At 40.0% G+C, this 15,560-nt stretch overlaps 2 protein-coding genes across 3 annotated transcripts; one reads left to right on the forward strand and one right to left on the reverse strand.

Annotated features, from left to right (window-relative positions):
* Nucleotides 1-603: 603 nt before the first annotated feature.
* On the forward strand, nucleotides 604-9,974 carry peak3 (PEAK family member 3). Of its 2 annotated transcripts, XM_017716801.2 has the most exons (5): nucleotides 604-651; nucleotides 829-980; nucleotides 1,881-2,035; nucleotides 5,705-6,225; nucleotides 7,521-9,974. In XM_017716801.2, exons 2-5 carry the CDS (start codon nucleotides 913-915, stop codon nucleotides 8,613-8,615), a joined length of 1,839 nt encoding a protein of 612 aa, XP_017572290.1. In that variant the 5' UTR covers nucleotides 604-651; nucleotides 829-912; the 3' UTR covers nucleotides 8,616-9,974. The 2 variants fall into 2 exon arrangements, with proteins under 2 accessions (XP_017572290.1, XP_017572289.1); XM_017716800.2 differs by lacking the exon at nucleotides 604-651 and having other exon boundaries at nucleotides 782-980.
* oaz1a (ornithine decarboxylase antizyme 1a) lies at nucleotides 9,670-13,915 on the reverse strand. The gene is given in 6 exon segments (XM_017716803.2): nucleotides 9,670-10,268; nucleotides 10,356-10,441; nucleotides 11,322-11,497; nucleotides 11,950-12,036; nucleotides 12,038-12,095; nucleotides 13,725-13,915. Coding segments are annotated over 6 exon segments (660 nt in total). The 5' UTR covers nucleotides 13,844-13,915; the 3' UTR covers nucleotides 9,670-10,134.
* Nucleotides 13,916-15,560: the final 1,645 nt, after the last annotated feature.

Raw genomic sequence — 15,560 nt, forward strand, 5'->3', positions numbered from 1 at the left:
CATTAAATAGCATTCTGCATTCATTAACTGTTAAAAAATCACCATCATTTAGTAAACAAAGTGCTGGGTTTGGGATAAAATTAAGATTTTTATTAGAATTAAGATTTTTATTATTTCTTTTTTATTTTTATTATAAAATTATTAGATGTTAGCTTTAGAATAATACCAGGCATCAGACATTTGATCAGCAGTGTAAAAACGTTTGCACAGGACTGTATGTGTGTTTTGCTTTTTATCTGATGTTGAACAAAAGGGATTATCTTGTACTGAAAGTACTTAAAGGTTTTGACTGGAAATGAAATGAACGAAGGGCGGTCTCTGACTTGGCACGGCATAAAAGATAAGATAAAGATACAGAAGATAAGTTGTCTATGTCGGTCATGCAGCTTCTCTTGCTAAATCAGTATTTGCAACCTCTAGTGTCTCAAAAGTCACATGGACAGACAGCCAGTAGGTTGAAATTCCTTAAAAGGCTCTAATTATTATCATTTTTTTTAATAAATATCAGTTATGCAAGTAAAAGTCAGAAGCAGTTTAGCAAGAGGTTTGGAGATGTGTTCCGGGTTTCAGAAGCTTGAGGTTAGAGCAAGGAAGAGACGCTCAGTAAGACATGAGTGTTCCGCTCCCAACCTCAGACAGAGATAAAGTGAGGTAAGAGCAAGAAAGTGAGAGAGAGAGAGAAAAAGAGAGGGTGCGAGAGAGAGAGAGAGAGAGAGAGAGAGAGAGAGAGAGAGAGAAAGAGAGAGAGAGAGAGAGATAGAGAGAGAGAGAGAGAGAGAGAGAGAGAGAGAGACTATGAATTGATGCATGAGAAGAATAACCCTACAGGAACTGACATTTGGAGAAGTGAGTACGATCACACTTCAATTCTGACGGAGGCTGACAAACCACCCTGGCTACAAGCTCTCAGAAATGGACTACAGTCTCCAAGGAGCTGCAACAGACAGGAAGGCCCCTGTACTGCCCATCAAACAGCGCAGGTAAACTAGCGGCACGTTTAACTCTGTTCTGTCTGATGACCCACATTATGGATGCTATTACATAACTTTGTATAAACTACAACTCTAGTGTAAACCTGCAAATACCATGCAATAAAATAGCTTGCAACTACATATGAAAGGTGCAATAACATGCTTAGTCATTTCATTAGCATTTGCATGTCTCATATGCTCTAAATTATGCAAAAAAGGATGCACAAAGAGGTTGTATCATTATTGGGGATCTACTGATTATTTCTGAGAATTATGCCCAATAATAAACACTAACTTTGCAAAACTAACTATAGCCTTGCAAACATTCTGAAATACATATTTAGACATAAAAAACTGCAAAAATCAGAGACCACCCCTTCATTTATTTCCAATCAAAATTGCCATTAAGTGCGAGTTTTCAGAGTCAAATAAAGAATAAAACACATAAATTACACTTACACCTCAAGAAATATAACATTTTCTTCCAGTATTCACTGTGTTTAGTCTTTGCCTTTATTAGAGCTTTCATTCTACTCAAGAGATTTACTTTCAGTTTTTCAAAGAAAATGTTTTTCCACCTCCAAAGTTCTTCGAAGTTGGTTGCATTTTCTCCTTCTCACAAAAAAACCCTCTAATATCTCTGTAGGTTCTCATAGATGACAATGCACTCAGACAGAAAGATAAAGGAGATGTTTGCTCATGAGTCTCCTGCTGTTTGAGTAATCTTAATCTTCTCTTGAGTTTTACTAGAGTATCTCAAAAAAATTCAGACATTGTGCTCAAATTTGCTAAGATAATGACACTTATCTTCATATCTAATCTTTAGATTCGATTTTTTTTGAGTAATCATGTTTGAGTAATCGTGACAACCCTATTGCTTATCAAGCTGAATAACCTGTGCTTGTGCAGGAGTCTTTCCTCCAGTTCAAGTTCTGCTCCAGATCTACAGCTGGAGGGGACCCTGAACGTGCCTGGCTCCTCTCCTCTTTCCTCACCTTTTACTGATGTGTTTGCTGCCCCGACTGACTGCAACGCTGCCCAGTGCCCAATCCATCATCGCTATGGTGAGTAAGTAGATTTGTAGTGTAATGTCTCAAATCAAACAAGGCTCATTTCTTGAAACCGAAACTCAACAGTAACGTAACCTAATTTAGGTGATAAGGACATGACTGTAGTCATAGTTACATGTTCGAGTTTTGTATACACCTTTTTTGGTCATGCTTCTGTTTTTTCTTCTCATGAAATGTATAAGGGGAAGTAATATCTGAAACCAAACCTGTGAGCCACCTGACAGCTCAACCGCACTGCATTTTGTGTGCCAAAAAACTAAGAGAGCAGCACAAGCTCTTAGCAAATGTCACAACATTCCCCTGCGTGGTGTGCTAGATCTTTGCTAGGTGATGGCACAGGTGTGAGCCTGTGTTTACATGCGTGATATGAGACATCTTTATAGGTATAAGAACTACCTGATTTTTAGTTAGTAACTTCAGTCTAAAGTGATAGTAACATTCACTGGACACTTTATTAGATATTAAGTACCTTGTACACTATATTGCCAAATGTATTCACTCATCTGCCTTCACATGCATATGAAACTGAATGACAGCCCATTCTTAATCCACAGGGTTTAATATGATATTGGCCCACCCTTTGCAGCTATTACAGCTTCAACTCTTCTGGGAATGCTTTCCACAAAGTTTAGGAGTGTGTTTATTCATTTTTGACCATTCTTCCAGAAGTGCATTTGTGGGACGAGAAGGCCTGGCTCGCAGTCTCTGTTGTAATTTAACCCAAAGGTGTTCTATTGGGTTGAGGTCAGGAGGTGCTGGTCAGTCAAGTTCTTCCACACTAAACTCTCTCATCCATGTCTTTATGGACCTTGCTTTGTGCACTGGCGTGCAGTCATGTTGGAACAGGAAGGGGCCATCCCCAAACTGCTCCCACAAAGTTGGGAGCATGAAATTGTCCAAAATCTCTTGGTCTGCTGAAGCATTAAGAGTTCCTTTCACTGGAACTAAGGGGCTGAGCCCAACTCCTGAAAAACAACCCCACACCATAAACCTTCCCCCACCAAACTTTACACTATGCAGTCAGACAAGTACCGTTCTCCTGGCAACCGCCAAACCCAGATGGAGAAGCATGATTTGTCACTCCAGGGAACATGTCTCCAGTGCTCTAACCCAGTGGCAGTCCTTTACACCACTGCATTCGACGCTTTGCATTGCGCTTGGTGATGTAAGGCTTGGATGCAGCTGCTCGGCCTTGGAAACCCATTCCATGAAGCTCTCGCCACACTGTTATTGAGCTAGTCTGGCTACATGAAGTTTGGAGGTCTGTAGTGATTGACTCTGCAGAAAGTTGGCACACTATACACCTCAGCATCTGCTGACCCCATTCTGTTATTTTACTTGACCTACCCACTTCATGGATGAGTTGCTGTCGTTCCCAATCTCTTCCACTTTGTTATAATACCACTGACAGTTGACTGTGAAATATTTAGTAGTGAGGAAATTTCACGGCTGGACTTGTTGTGTAGGTGGCATCCTATCACGGTACCATGCTGGAAATCACTGAGCTCCTGAGAGTGACCCATTCTTTCGCAAATGTTTGTAGAAATAGACTGCATGCCTTGGTTTCATACACCCGTGGCCATGGAAGTGATTGGAACAAATGAATTCAATGATTTGGATGGGTGACTGAATTATTTTGGCAATATGGTGTATCTATTAGGGCCACTTACCATATTGGGGTATTTTATAGTTGTTGTATGCAATGGAAAGGGGAGGGATATCAAATTCTGCAGAGAAACAGGCTGTTTAAAGTGTATAAAGTGTACCTACAATATTGTGCAAAAGTCATAAAACATGCATATTCATTATTAACACTCACCAAACAGTTTATTTGCAACACCTATAGAACTACTCATTCAAGCAATTACCTAATCAGACAATTGTGTGGCAGCCATGCAGAGCATAAAATCACGCAGATATTAGCCAGCAGCTTCAGGTAATGTACACATCAACCATCAGAATGTGTGAAAAAAGGATAGCTCAGTAATTTTGGTTGTGTTATGATTGTCTGGTTTAATTATAGCTATAATTACAGATCTCCTGGGATTTCCATGCATAACAGTCTCTAGAGTATACTCAAAATAATGCATTAAAGAATGAAAGAAAGAAATGCCTTGTTAATGAGAGAGGTTAACAGAGAATGGCTAGACTGGTATGAGCTGACAGGAAGATGGCGATAACTCAGATAACCACTCTTTACGACCACAAATTACGATCAGCAGCATCTTAGAATGCACATGTCAAACATGGTGGATGGGCTACAACAGCAGAAGACCACATCAGGTTTCACTTCTGTCTGCCAAGAACAGAAAGCTGAGGCTGCTGTGGGCACAGAATCACCAAAACTGAACAGTGGAAAACTGGAAAAATGCAGCCTGGTCTGATGAAGCTTGATTTCTGCTAAGGCACACAAATGGTAGGGTCAGAATTTGGCAACAAAAGCATGAATCCATGGACCCAGCCTACTTTGTTTCAACAGTCCAGGCTGGTGGAGATGGTGTAATGGTGTGGTGAATATTTTCTTGGCACACTTTGGGCCTGTTATACCAATCAATCACTGTCTGAATGCCTAGGCCTATTTGAATATTGTGCAACCCTTAAAGGCCACCATTTACCATCTTGTAATGGTTATATCCAGTATGATAATGCACCATGTCCCAAGGCAAGAGTCATCTCAAACTAGGCTTGTGAACATGACAATGAGTTCCCAGTCATCTGAATCCAATACCTTTGGGATGTAGTTAAATGGGAGATTTGCAACATGAAAATGGAAAATCGCACAATGCAATCATGTCAGCATGAACCGGATTCTGAATGGAATCCATGCCACAAAGAATTGAGACTGTTTTAACAGCAAAAGGAGGCCCTTCCTTATGTCCATGTAGTGTTGAAATTAGATATAAAACCCACTTTCATAAGGAAAGGGAAAATCAAAAGAAAAAAGGTTATCAAAGACAACAAATGGGACTCATAACATCTGGGCAAGGTCTAATGACCACCAAAACTGTCCTCAAACAGCACTTCTTTCATCTTTTTTTTTAAAAAAAAGAGGAAATCAAAGTCTCTAGAGTCTCTAAAGTTGTCTGATGATGTATCTTGAAGGTGGGAGGATGTTTAGAAATCTACATGGGCTTTGGGCAGATACATTTAGGCAAACTGTTTGCATTTTTTTCCTATTAGTTAGCGATTGCAGAAGGATATCAAAGAGTCTAATATTATTTCTATGAAACTGAGCACCATGTGTTTATATATTAGCCTCTACATCAGTCAATTTGTTCATGTCGGTGGAGGGATTTCTAGTGGTTTTATAATGCATTTTGTGCAATGCATGCTGGGTATTGTAGTGAAAGAAAGTTGATGGACGAAAAACACCAAAGGATACAAGAATGTCCCATGTTAGTGTTTATTCCTAAGTACATTTACGGCATCTTGCTGACACTCTTATCCAGAGCAACTTACAATTTCATCATTTTTACCCAGGTAGGCCAAGGTGGTGTTAGGAGTCTTGCCCAAGGACCCTTATTGTTATAGTGTAGGGTGCCTTGCCCTGGTCAGGGATTGAACCCCAGTCTACAGCGTAGAAGGCAAAGGTGTTAACCACTACACCAACCAACTACCTGTATAGTATAACCAGTTAGCCTGGTGTGTGTTTTTTTTTTTAAGACACTTCAGGCTATCACCAGGAGAGATTCTTCTCAGACCAAACGCCTCCTCCGATTCCCAAGAAGAAGCTGGCACGGACCTTGTCGCTGCCCATAGGTCCTCTGCTCGACAGTGTCCGGCCACTCATGAGACCTCACTACTTTGAAAGTTCACCTTACATGACTGAAAACCCACCACTGGACCATGCTGGAGAGCATAAGAAGGAACACACCCTGAAAGCCTACTGCTTCAACCAGTTAACCTTTGACACCCCTGATCAGCATCTTCCAGGCTTTTTCAGCAGCTTCTGTCACCAGGAGCAAGTGTATGTGGGCATCCAAAACCGCTACCTTGAGTTTGTGAAGAGCGCTGTGAAGCACCTGGAGGCACAGGTCCTCCTAGAACTGCAAGTTGAGTGGGTGAGGACACTCCAACCTCAGGACTTTGTGATATGTGAGAATCCTCAGCCTGAGAAGATGGAGCAAGATGTTTTCTATGTGGTGCACATCCCTAAAGTCCCTGAGGGTTTTTTCTCTGCAAAGGTGAGGCAAAACATATGCATCAATGCTGTTTTTCCATTTTGAAATATAGGCCATAACTGTCAAACAGAATGCATAGTGGGAATGTCAGGAACATCAGGAGCAAACGATAAGTTAAAGTCAAGGAAAATAGAGGCACAAAGACTTACTATTGTGTGCCAGGCAGCTTGGGGCATAAAAGAAAAGAGGCTTTGTTCTAAACAGACACTTTCCCATACTGTACCCCTAAGCCACAGACAGCACTCACACCCTTATAAGGCAACCCGCTGCTCAGAAAACTAAAACCTCATTGACCCACACTTCCTTTTTGTCACCAGGTGTTGTGCAAAGGCACTAACGACATACTATGAGGGAGTGAAACATGCTCAAAATCATATTATATGCATATTGTATTTATGTTGATACTTCTGATGAATATATCTTGGAATTTTTTTTAAACTACAAGCACTTTTGGAGAGCAGTCTGCTTGAATTATTTAATCCCCCTAGTTGACCAGTGCAGAAGGAAAGCATAGTCTTTGGTAATTGTAGTCCATCAGATCGTTCAAGTCAGAGAATTAATTTAAAAAATTAAAGTGACTAAAACTTCAAGTTTTCCCTTTTTTGGATATTCAAACAATGGTGCCAGGTTGAATAAATAAAAATAAATCTGAATGATTTAACTGCTTTTAAATGGATTTGTAGCAACATTTTTCAATGCAAGTGGCCAGATATTCATTACTGCAACACAGTAAGGTTGTAAATAAGGTAAATCTGTAGATAATGTTGTTTGTCTGCATCTTTCATTTTTACAATTTTATGCTGTTGTCGGACTAAGTATTTTATTAATTTTTAAAAATAGTGTTTTATAATTTTATGTAATCATGACAACACATTGAAGGCTTCCTTTTTACTTTCACTTCCTTACAGTTTACAAGGAAAACATCAATGTAAAGGCCCAAAATATATACATATATGTGGACCCGTGTGGTAATGAGAATTAGGATTTAAAAACATGCCAATAAACTTTAAAATAGAATTTTTTTCTACAGGTTCTTGCTGTAACAAGTAGAGCCGCAAATAATCCCTTCATAGTGAATCTGTATTGTGTAGAAAATTAATTCTAAAACATTTTACCTGCTGCTTCTTTTTTCAAATTCAATTAGATTTAAAAATCATTCCATTTGTTCACAAGAATACTTTTACTTTTACTTTGCAACACCAGTGCTACCTGCTCAAAAAGGCCTCTACATCAGCTCATTTCTAAATCAGCTTAAGTGTTAAAGAATACTCACATGTATCTACATTTTCTCATCTCAGGTACACCAAAAAGATTCTGTATCAACTTGCCCAGTGCCACTGCTGCCTCATCCCAATGTTGAAGAAGTTTTGGCCCACTTTTCCCCATCCATTGCACAGAAAAAACAACATCTCTCAGAATTATTAGCTGTAATGGAAGCATCAGAATTATCACATGAGGGCAGTGCTGAGCTAAGCCAGGAATCTGACACCGTCACCAAGGGGGACACAGTCTTATCATTCCTGGAAAGAGGCCATGCAGTCACTATAGTGAGGGATTTTCCCTGGGGAACACTGGAGGACTTTGTGCAGGAGGGAATTTCTCTGCACCATTTACAGCCTGTTGTGTACCAAAGGCGGCTTTGCCTACTGATTCTCCAGCTGGCTCTGGGCTTGCAGCATCTAGAGAGTCACAATGTCAAGCATGCGGAACTGAGAACACAGAGAATAATGCTGGTGTGGTTGCATATCAAGAGCAAGAGGTCAAAGGGGAGGGTTGAAGCCATTGGGGATCTGAAGGACGTTAAGAAAAGGAATTGGTTTGCAATAAACACAGATTATTCTGAGAGGGAATGTACTGGTAAGGGTAACATCCTGCATGAGAACAGGAACGTGAAAAGGGTTCATACATTATGGGACAAGTGGGGCACTCCTCGTGTTGTGATTAACCATACCGACGTCCAAGTTGAACCTTTTCAAGACATACAAACTAATGCGTTCCAACTAGGAGCTCTGCTTAAATTCTGCCTGCACCAGCATATGGATCAAAATACTGAGTACACATCTGGCCTGCTTCGCCTGATCAGCCAGCTAACTGGTGAGAATCCAGGTCTTCAAATGGTGGAAGTAGTAGGAGTTCTTCAGGCCCTGTTGTGGGGCCCCCGAGTTGGACTCTTTGAGAAGAACCAACCAAACACAACAGTGCTTCACAACTGGCTAACAGTAAAGCGCTCGCTGCTGATGTTGAAGCTGGCTGAAAAGGGACTATTCTCAAATCAGAATGATTTGGATTGGGAGGAGTATCTGTGCCTGCAGTATATTGCCTTTGCTGAGCCAGAGACTGTACTAAAGACAACAGCACAGTTGGGCCTGTACAGCAATGTAAGGCTAGTTTAACAGCAGAGAAAAACACTGCACAACCCAAGAGTCCCTAAAATCCTAGTGAAGCAACAAGCTTGTAGGAAATGACGGAGTACTTCTACTTTAGAGTCATTTTAATTTGCTGTCTACTAGGAAGAATAGAACATGTAAATAAGCAAAGGTTGACCTCAGCAACTAGAGCCAAATAACAGATCAATATTATGGCTCATACTTGTATATAAAAACATAAGCACCCATTTCATTTTCATCTTACACAAATAACCCTGCTTTTTTGAATGTAGAGCGACATATGAATGTCAGAAACCTCCCCTTGTTTATTTGCTTAACAAATTGTATTTTTTTCCAAGAGATATTTTTGGGGATGTTAAATATAAAATTACTTACATAAAGTCTAAACAAAAAAATAAGCGTTAAAAAAAAGGAGTTTCCAGAACTGGAGTTCCAAGTTTTCAAAACAAATAAAAATGGGACTTCCAACATCCTGGCAAGATCTGGTAACTACTAAAACCATCACCATCAGATAAACAGTAGCTTCCATCTTTGCAAAACTCAAGCCCCACTCTCATTTTTGCTCTTACAGAACACCGTTGTTTCACTCCATCCTTCCACTGCAAGAAGAAAACTCAATACTATAGGTCTATAAAAAGATGCGTAGCCGCCAGGAAGCTGTACTGAGTAAAGGAAACACACAAGAGGAAAACTTGAACTGAGGAATAAAAATAAGCTGCTGGTATTCTCAGAGCAATGGACCGTGCAGCCCGGAGTTCACACCTCAGTATCACAGGTGTGACTGGTTGCATCTTCTACTTCTTGCAGTCCAAGTAATTTCTAAGACTGAACTTTGAAGGCATTTACACAAAGCATGGAAAAGCTTTCCAGCAGACTTACTACTTACTGGCAGCTCTGACTGGAAATTAAATAAAGGATGGGTGATCTCATTTTTAGTGCAGACAGTACTGTATTGGGAGACTAGGCTTAAATCAGTCTCATCACTGGCTCACACCCACCAAAGGATTAATGGGCATAACTCATACGAACATACAAGAAGTGAAGAAACAAAACCACTGCACAGGGTGAGCACATTTATTCTGCACCATCACAACATGCAGATCAATCCAACTTGGAACATAAAAAATTTGAAGATTCATGCACACATTAATAATAATAATAATAATTTTTTAAAAAATCAAAACAAACATGAAATAGCACTGGAAAACTACTTACATACATTTTTGTTGTATGAGAATTTTAACCATAAATATTACAATCTACAAAGCAATGTGTGGGAACAGGAGTAGAAGAACCAGCATTAAACAATTACTTTAGGTGGTGGACCCAATAGATGATTTATGACCTAATGATTGCAGTGAAAATCCTGGTTTTCAAATATCACTGAAATACAGCACAACTTTTAAGGGAACTACTGAAGAGTAATTCACAGAAAACATCAATGCAGTGTGTTGATAATCTTTTGGATTCCTTCAATGATACAGGTGAACGAGCACAAATCATTAAAGCGTGGGGTTAATAAGCATTATTCATCGTTGTCGTCCGAGTCTCTTTCGATGCTGTAAGCCATGAAGAAAGCGTCCGGGCGGGATGGGACAAGGGAATGACCAGGCCTCACAATCTCAAAGCCCAAGAAACTGAATGTCCGCAGCAGCGATGCTGAAGGGAGACGGGGAGAAAGCATAAGGTACCAAGAACTGATTCCTAACACTATCGAAACAGACAAGGACCTGAGAGAGGACTTACCTCTATCATCACGGTTTTTTTGAAAGCAGATGAAAACGTGATTGACCTGAAGCTTCTCTTCTGCAAATTCTAGCAAGAGAGCAAAACTGCAAGACAGGAGCAGAGAAGCCAATTAGTAACAAACATTTCTACACCAAAAGTCAAGGGTGAACAAAACCAAGGTGGGACTTGATACATTCAAGTCTAATACATCTAGCCTTGCAAGCCGTCAGTCTGATTTACTCTGCAGTTTTGAACCATTTGGTCATAAATGACAATAGAGGCGGGCCATTTTTCCTGTATAATAATATCCTGTATATACTCAATTTCCACCATTAAACAACTAACTGAACGCATTCATGTCTTAATGCATCTTCATTAATGTTGAGCATCTTAATTTTTTTTCCCCGTTTGCTTTTCAGGAATTAAGTCAGGGATGTCAAGTCTTATCCACAAAAGGCTGGTGTCGCAAAAGGTTTTCAATCCAACAGAGCAGGAGTGGAACTGTTCAGTTGTTGAGGACTGAAACCAACTGATTAAACAAACAAATCTGTTGTGCTCCTGTCTGGTTGGAAAGAAAACCTACAGCCACAACGGCCATTTACAGACATCCCTGAATTAAGGTCACAATGTCCATTTTATTAGAAGTTTCTGAATACACAATAATAATAATAATAATAATAATAATAATAATAATAATAATACCAACAACAATCTTTTGTTCCTTGCATCCCAACAAATAACCCATCAAATTTTCAATAAGAAATATTTGGTAACGTTAACAGAAACCTAATTACATCTTGTGCAAGATCTTTCAAAACAGAACTTGGTCTAGCTCTTAGAATATAGAGTATCCCCATATAGACACACTCAATTTCTCAGAAATCAGAGGTTCCCCTCTGCCACCCACATCCCTTAAAAGGAAGAGAAAGAGGATGACGCTGCCAATTACAAACAACAGAGTGATGAAACCAAAAGCTTGCCAACCTGTCCTTGCTGCCTTCGGGAAGGGCTCCAGGGGGAATCTCGATGTAAAGCTTGGCCCCTGTCAGTGCCCCCCTCCATACAAGCGGCTTAGCCTCGGAGCAACGCCGCTCAAAGAGCAAAAATCGTACTCGGCTGTTCAAGGGGGGAGGCTCCTCAAGAACCAGCAACTGAGTATCCTGTTGAATTAAGGGAAAAAGGGGATTCAGTAGCTTATAGGTGCAGAAATGCACTCCTGTCCCTTCGGACTGGCTAAATGCTCACTTTCAAGCAAGTAGTATGGGATGGATTAGTATAACGGATATGAGGCAACCTGCACAGATTAAATGGATTTTGAAGTTACTTCCCTCAGTCATTTGAGGTTGAACCAGTTTTAAAAAAAAAGTGCTGAAAGTACCTAAAAGAACATCAAGTCTCCTGACTTTCCAAGTATTAAGTAATAATTAACTCATCCTAGTGTACTTTCAGACTTCACACGTACTGCCATGTTTTTACAGCCTTCCAAGAAGACACAGATTTGGAATTAACATGGATGAGCAACTACACTCAGCTCCACTGCTGATCAAGGTTATGCGTTCTTTATGTAAACCGTCAAGCACAGTCAGAAAGAGGAAAAATGTGTCACACTCACTGAATAAAATAGCTTAGCTGAAAGATTGTGATCCCTCTGATCGTTCCCTCGCCCACCTGGGATCTTCAGGGGTGGGTGAGGGGCATCAGGAACACCACAGAGGCCCTGGACACGGGTTACTGCAACACCGAGGGCACCGGCGGGGGCTGCAGAAAACAGATGTACATCATGAATAAGAAATAACCATACAATGATTAGCTATTCTGAATATTTGCAGTGTCCAATTTGTAAACACCACCCCTGGACTGCAATCATGCAGCTATATTGTGAACCAAAGGCATTGGTATTACGCATGTATCAGCAGAATACGCTTCATTAAATATTCTATGCCTTCTTGGTGGTGTATTATTTCCTGTGTAGAGTGTCTGATCACCTTGGCCCTCCTAACTACTGAAAGTTAAACTTTATTATTTTCTGACACCAACTAAGCAAATCATCAAGAAACATAACCCACCTTAAAAACAACACTTCTACAGAGTTTCTTTGCTGACCAAAGTTTAAATGAGTAACAGGGTAAAACCAAGTTTCTTTTATTAAACCACAGGAATGGCAAATACACAAGTTGGTATCTATGCTAATGGTAGAGGACATTAAGGACATTCATTCTCTCAAACTCTAAGGAAAAAATCTGGGAAAAAATGTTTTCTTTGGGAACTATTTGGCCTCACAACGCCTTGTATGTACCCCTCCAGCATGAGTTGATTAAAATGAATTGGTTAACAAAATGTTTTAGGCCAAAACTTTGGTTTACAATAGTCTTGTAATGTCTCAGACATCAGGCTGTATATTCATAACCAGTTTTTCCTAATACCTTTCCGTGAGGGAGCTTTTAACCTATTCGATCACCACCACTGCGATCAATGTCGAGTCCTTTTCTCTGGAACGGAGCGTTTCATACCGAACCATTTTATTACGTGGAACCTTTGAAAAAATGGTGGAGTCTTCCTTTAAGTCGTTTATCTGAAACATGCTCACATGTTGCTGTAAAGGACACGTTTAAAATGTCGTTTACATTTTTGACACACCTGTTAATATCAGCGGGACACAAATGGCCCCTTTCGTGGAAACACCCCACTAGGCTCCTGCGCGTTACAGGTATCTGACGCTGGGTGAGATTAGATCGCTCAGAGCTGTTAGGTTAGCTAACGCTAATGATCACAGAACCGCTGATATGAAGTCATCCCAGGAAAGTCGGCTTGTGTTTACAGGACGTGGATATCACACACGTACAAAGTCTGCATTAGTCACTGATACACTGGCGAGAGAGCCGAGAACGTATTTGTTGAGGCCGCTAGCTAGCTAACCTAGCTAACTCGGCTACCAACGAATAACTAACAAAATAAAGAGTTCGCTAATTAACGCTGATATCCTGCCAGTCCATATTTTAACATGCCCTCGTATTTACTAATATCCACTAACTCTGCGAGCTATGACATTATCTCTAAAACGACGTGTAATACGCTCGGCAGACCAGGTTTACAGGTTAAGCAACTAGCGTTGGCTAATATTGAGCAATAGCAGCGCATTAGCTAGTGTTAGCTATCAACACAACACCTAACTAACCTAGCTAGCTGCTAGTTAACGTTACAGCAATGTTTAATTAAACACTAAAGTAGGTATACCTAAAATGATGGCCATTGTTTTCTGTGTCTGGACCCTAGAGCTTACAGTTATTATATAAGTCTACTTGCTAGCTGGACAAAGTCCAGGAAGGCTTTATCGAGGACGCAAGGCCTCAAAGCTAGCAAGCGAACCAGATTAAACTACCAACATACCTTTCGATCTCGGGTTTATTGCGGGTCATTTCGGCTACTGGCATCTTGGATATATTTCTCTCTTTTTCTCTGACGAAACAGTGGCTATTCAGGATCGTCTGGAGGTTGGATTTAACCATCCGGCCAACGTCAAGGCCAACACCTCTTCGTCCTTTCTCGGCTGAATGTGGTCGCTGTGGAGCTAATGCAGCAGGATTTATGCTCGGAGGGGAGGATCCACCAGAGCGCCTCCCTCCGCTTACCTGCCACTCACTCACCCTGCGTTAACCTACTAGAAACAAGGAAAGTGGTTCTATGTAATGCCAGCGAGGGTTCTTCACTTGTTACAATCTTGATATCCTAACAATAGAAGAACCTTTTATGGTGCGATATAGAACCATTTTCCAAAAGGTTCTGTGTAGAACCACGTACAGTGCATTCTCTATCAATCCGAAGAAGCATTTCACTATGCAAAGAACCATTTAAGCATGAAAATGTTATATATAGAAGTCATGGTTCTAAACAGAACCATTTCCTTTACTAAAGAACCACTGAAGAACCATCTTTTTAAGAGTGTACGGAGCTACCAAATAACTTATGTAGAACTGAAGATCAGTTTAAGCATCAGGTTCTCCTCTTTTTGGGATCGTTTTGTTCTAAAATAAGTTGCTTATCAAAAAGATCGTGGTTAGTTTATTGATTTTCCTGATTGAATTTTACTATTAGTTAAATACACTACACTACAAATTACTACACATGCAGAGGTAAACAGAAACCTCAGGTCTGACAGCATGTGAAGTGTTCATAAAAAGGAGAAAGCAGTGTTTAATACAGTCTGTTTGGCTGGTATGAATGAGCAGCACAAAAACAAAATATTTGATGTACCTAATGAACTTCATTTCTTGTTTGTTTGTTTTCTTGGAAAAATTCATTAACTGCAAATTTGTTGCCTGCAACACGTTCCAAAAAGTTAGAAAGGTGATTTAACACATGTTTATCAGTGTGATACATCACACATCATTTTAACATCAATTAAAATCATTTGGGGAGTGAAGATACCAACTGATCCAGTTTTGAAAGCATCATTTTTTTATACAATAAAAAAAGCTGCACAAACAAAAACAAAAGCTGGTTTTTCAACTTTACGCTGGTAACAATTTGGACGGTCCTTTTGTTTTTGTGGAAGCAGTCTTTACCTGTCTTTGTGGTCATATCCCGTCTCAGGGATCAAAGGTCATGGGTATCCACTTGTGGTTTTCTGCCTTCCTCTTTATGCACAGACATTTCTTCAGATTTACTGAATCTTTCAATGATGTTGTGCACAGAGGGACGTTGTTCATCTTGGATTATTTGCTGATGCATTTTCTGGTGAGCCTTGACCAATCCTTGCTCCTTAATGGCTGGGCTTTTCTTAGATGCTCTTTTTATACTTATGATGCAGGACAGCATTACCTGTTTAAGAACATTTTACAAGGTTCTTAGCCCTAAATTTCCCCTGTCCCAATTGTTTAGTAACAAGTTGCAGGCATCAATTTCAGGATGAGTATATGTTTACAAAAAACAATAAAATTGATAAGGTACAACACTAAATATCTTGTTTTTGTGTGTCTGAATTACAAATCTAGACTACTGTTGTTCTGCACAGCATGGTTCCCTTGCCTAACACACCTGATTCAACTCATGAGCTCATTGTGAAATCTTCGAGGAGCTAAGAAGGGGAAATATTGGTCTAAATCTGTTAAGCCTTTGAAAGAACAAACCAAACGCATTGACAGTAAATAGAAAAAAAATCAGCTTTGGCTAAAGCTTATGCATTTTTATGGTGCACTTGGTACTTTTACTATTGTAAACACTTGC

This window comes from Pygocentrus nattereri, chromosome 15, assembly GCF_015220715.1.
Source record: "Pygocentrus nattereri isolate fPygNat1 chromosome 15, fPygNat1.pri, whole genome shotgun sequence".
Classification (NCBI taxonomy): Eukaryota; Metazoa; Chordata; class Actinopteri; order Characiformes; family Serrasalmidae; genus Pygocentrus; species Pygocentrus nattereri.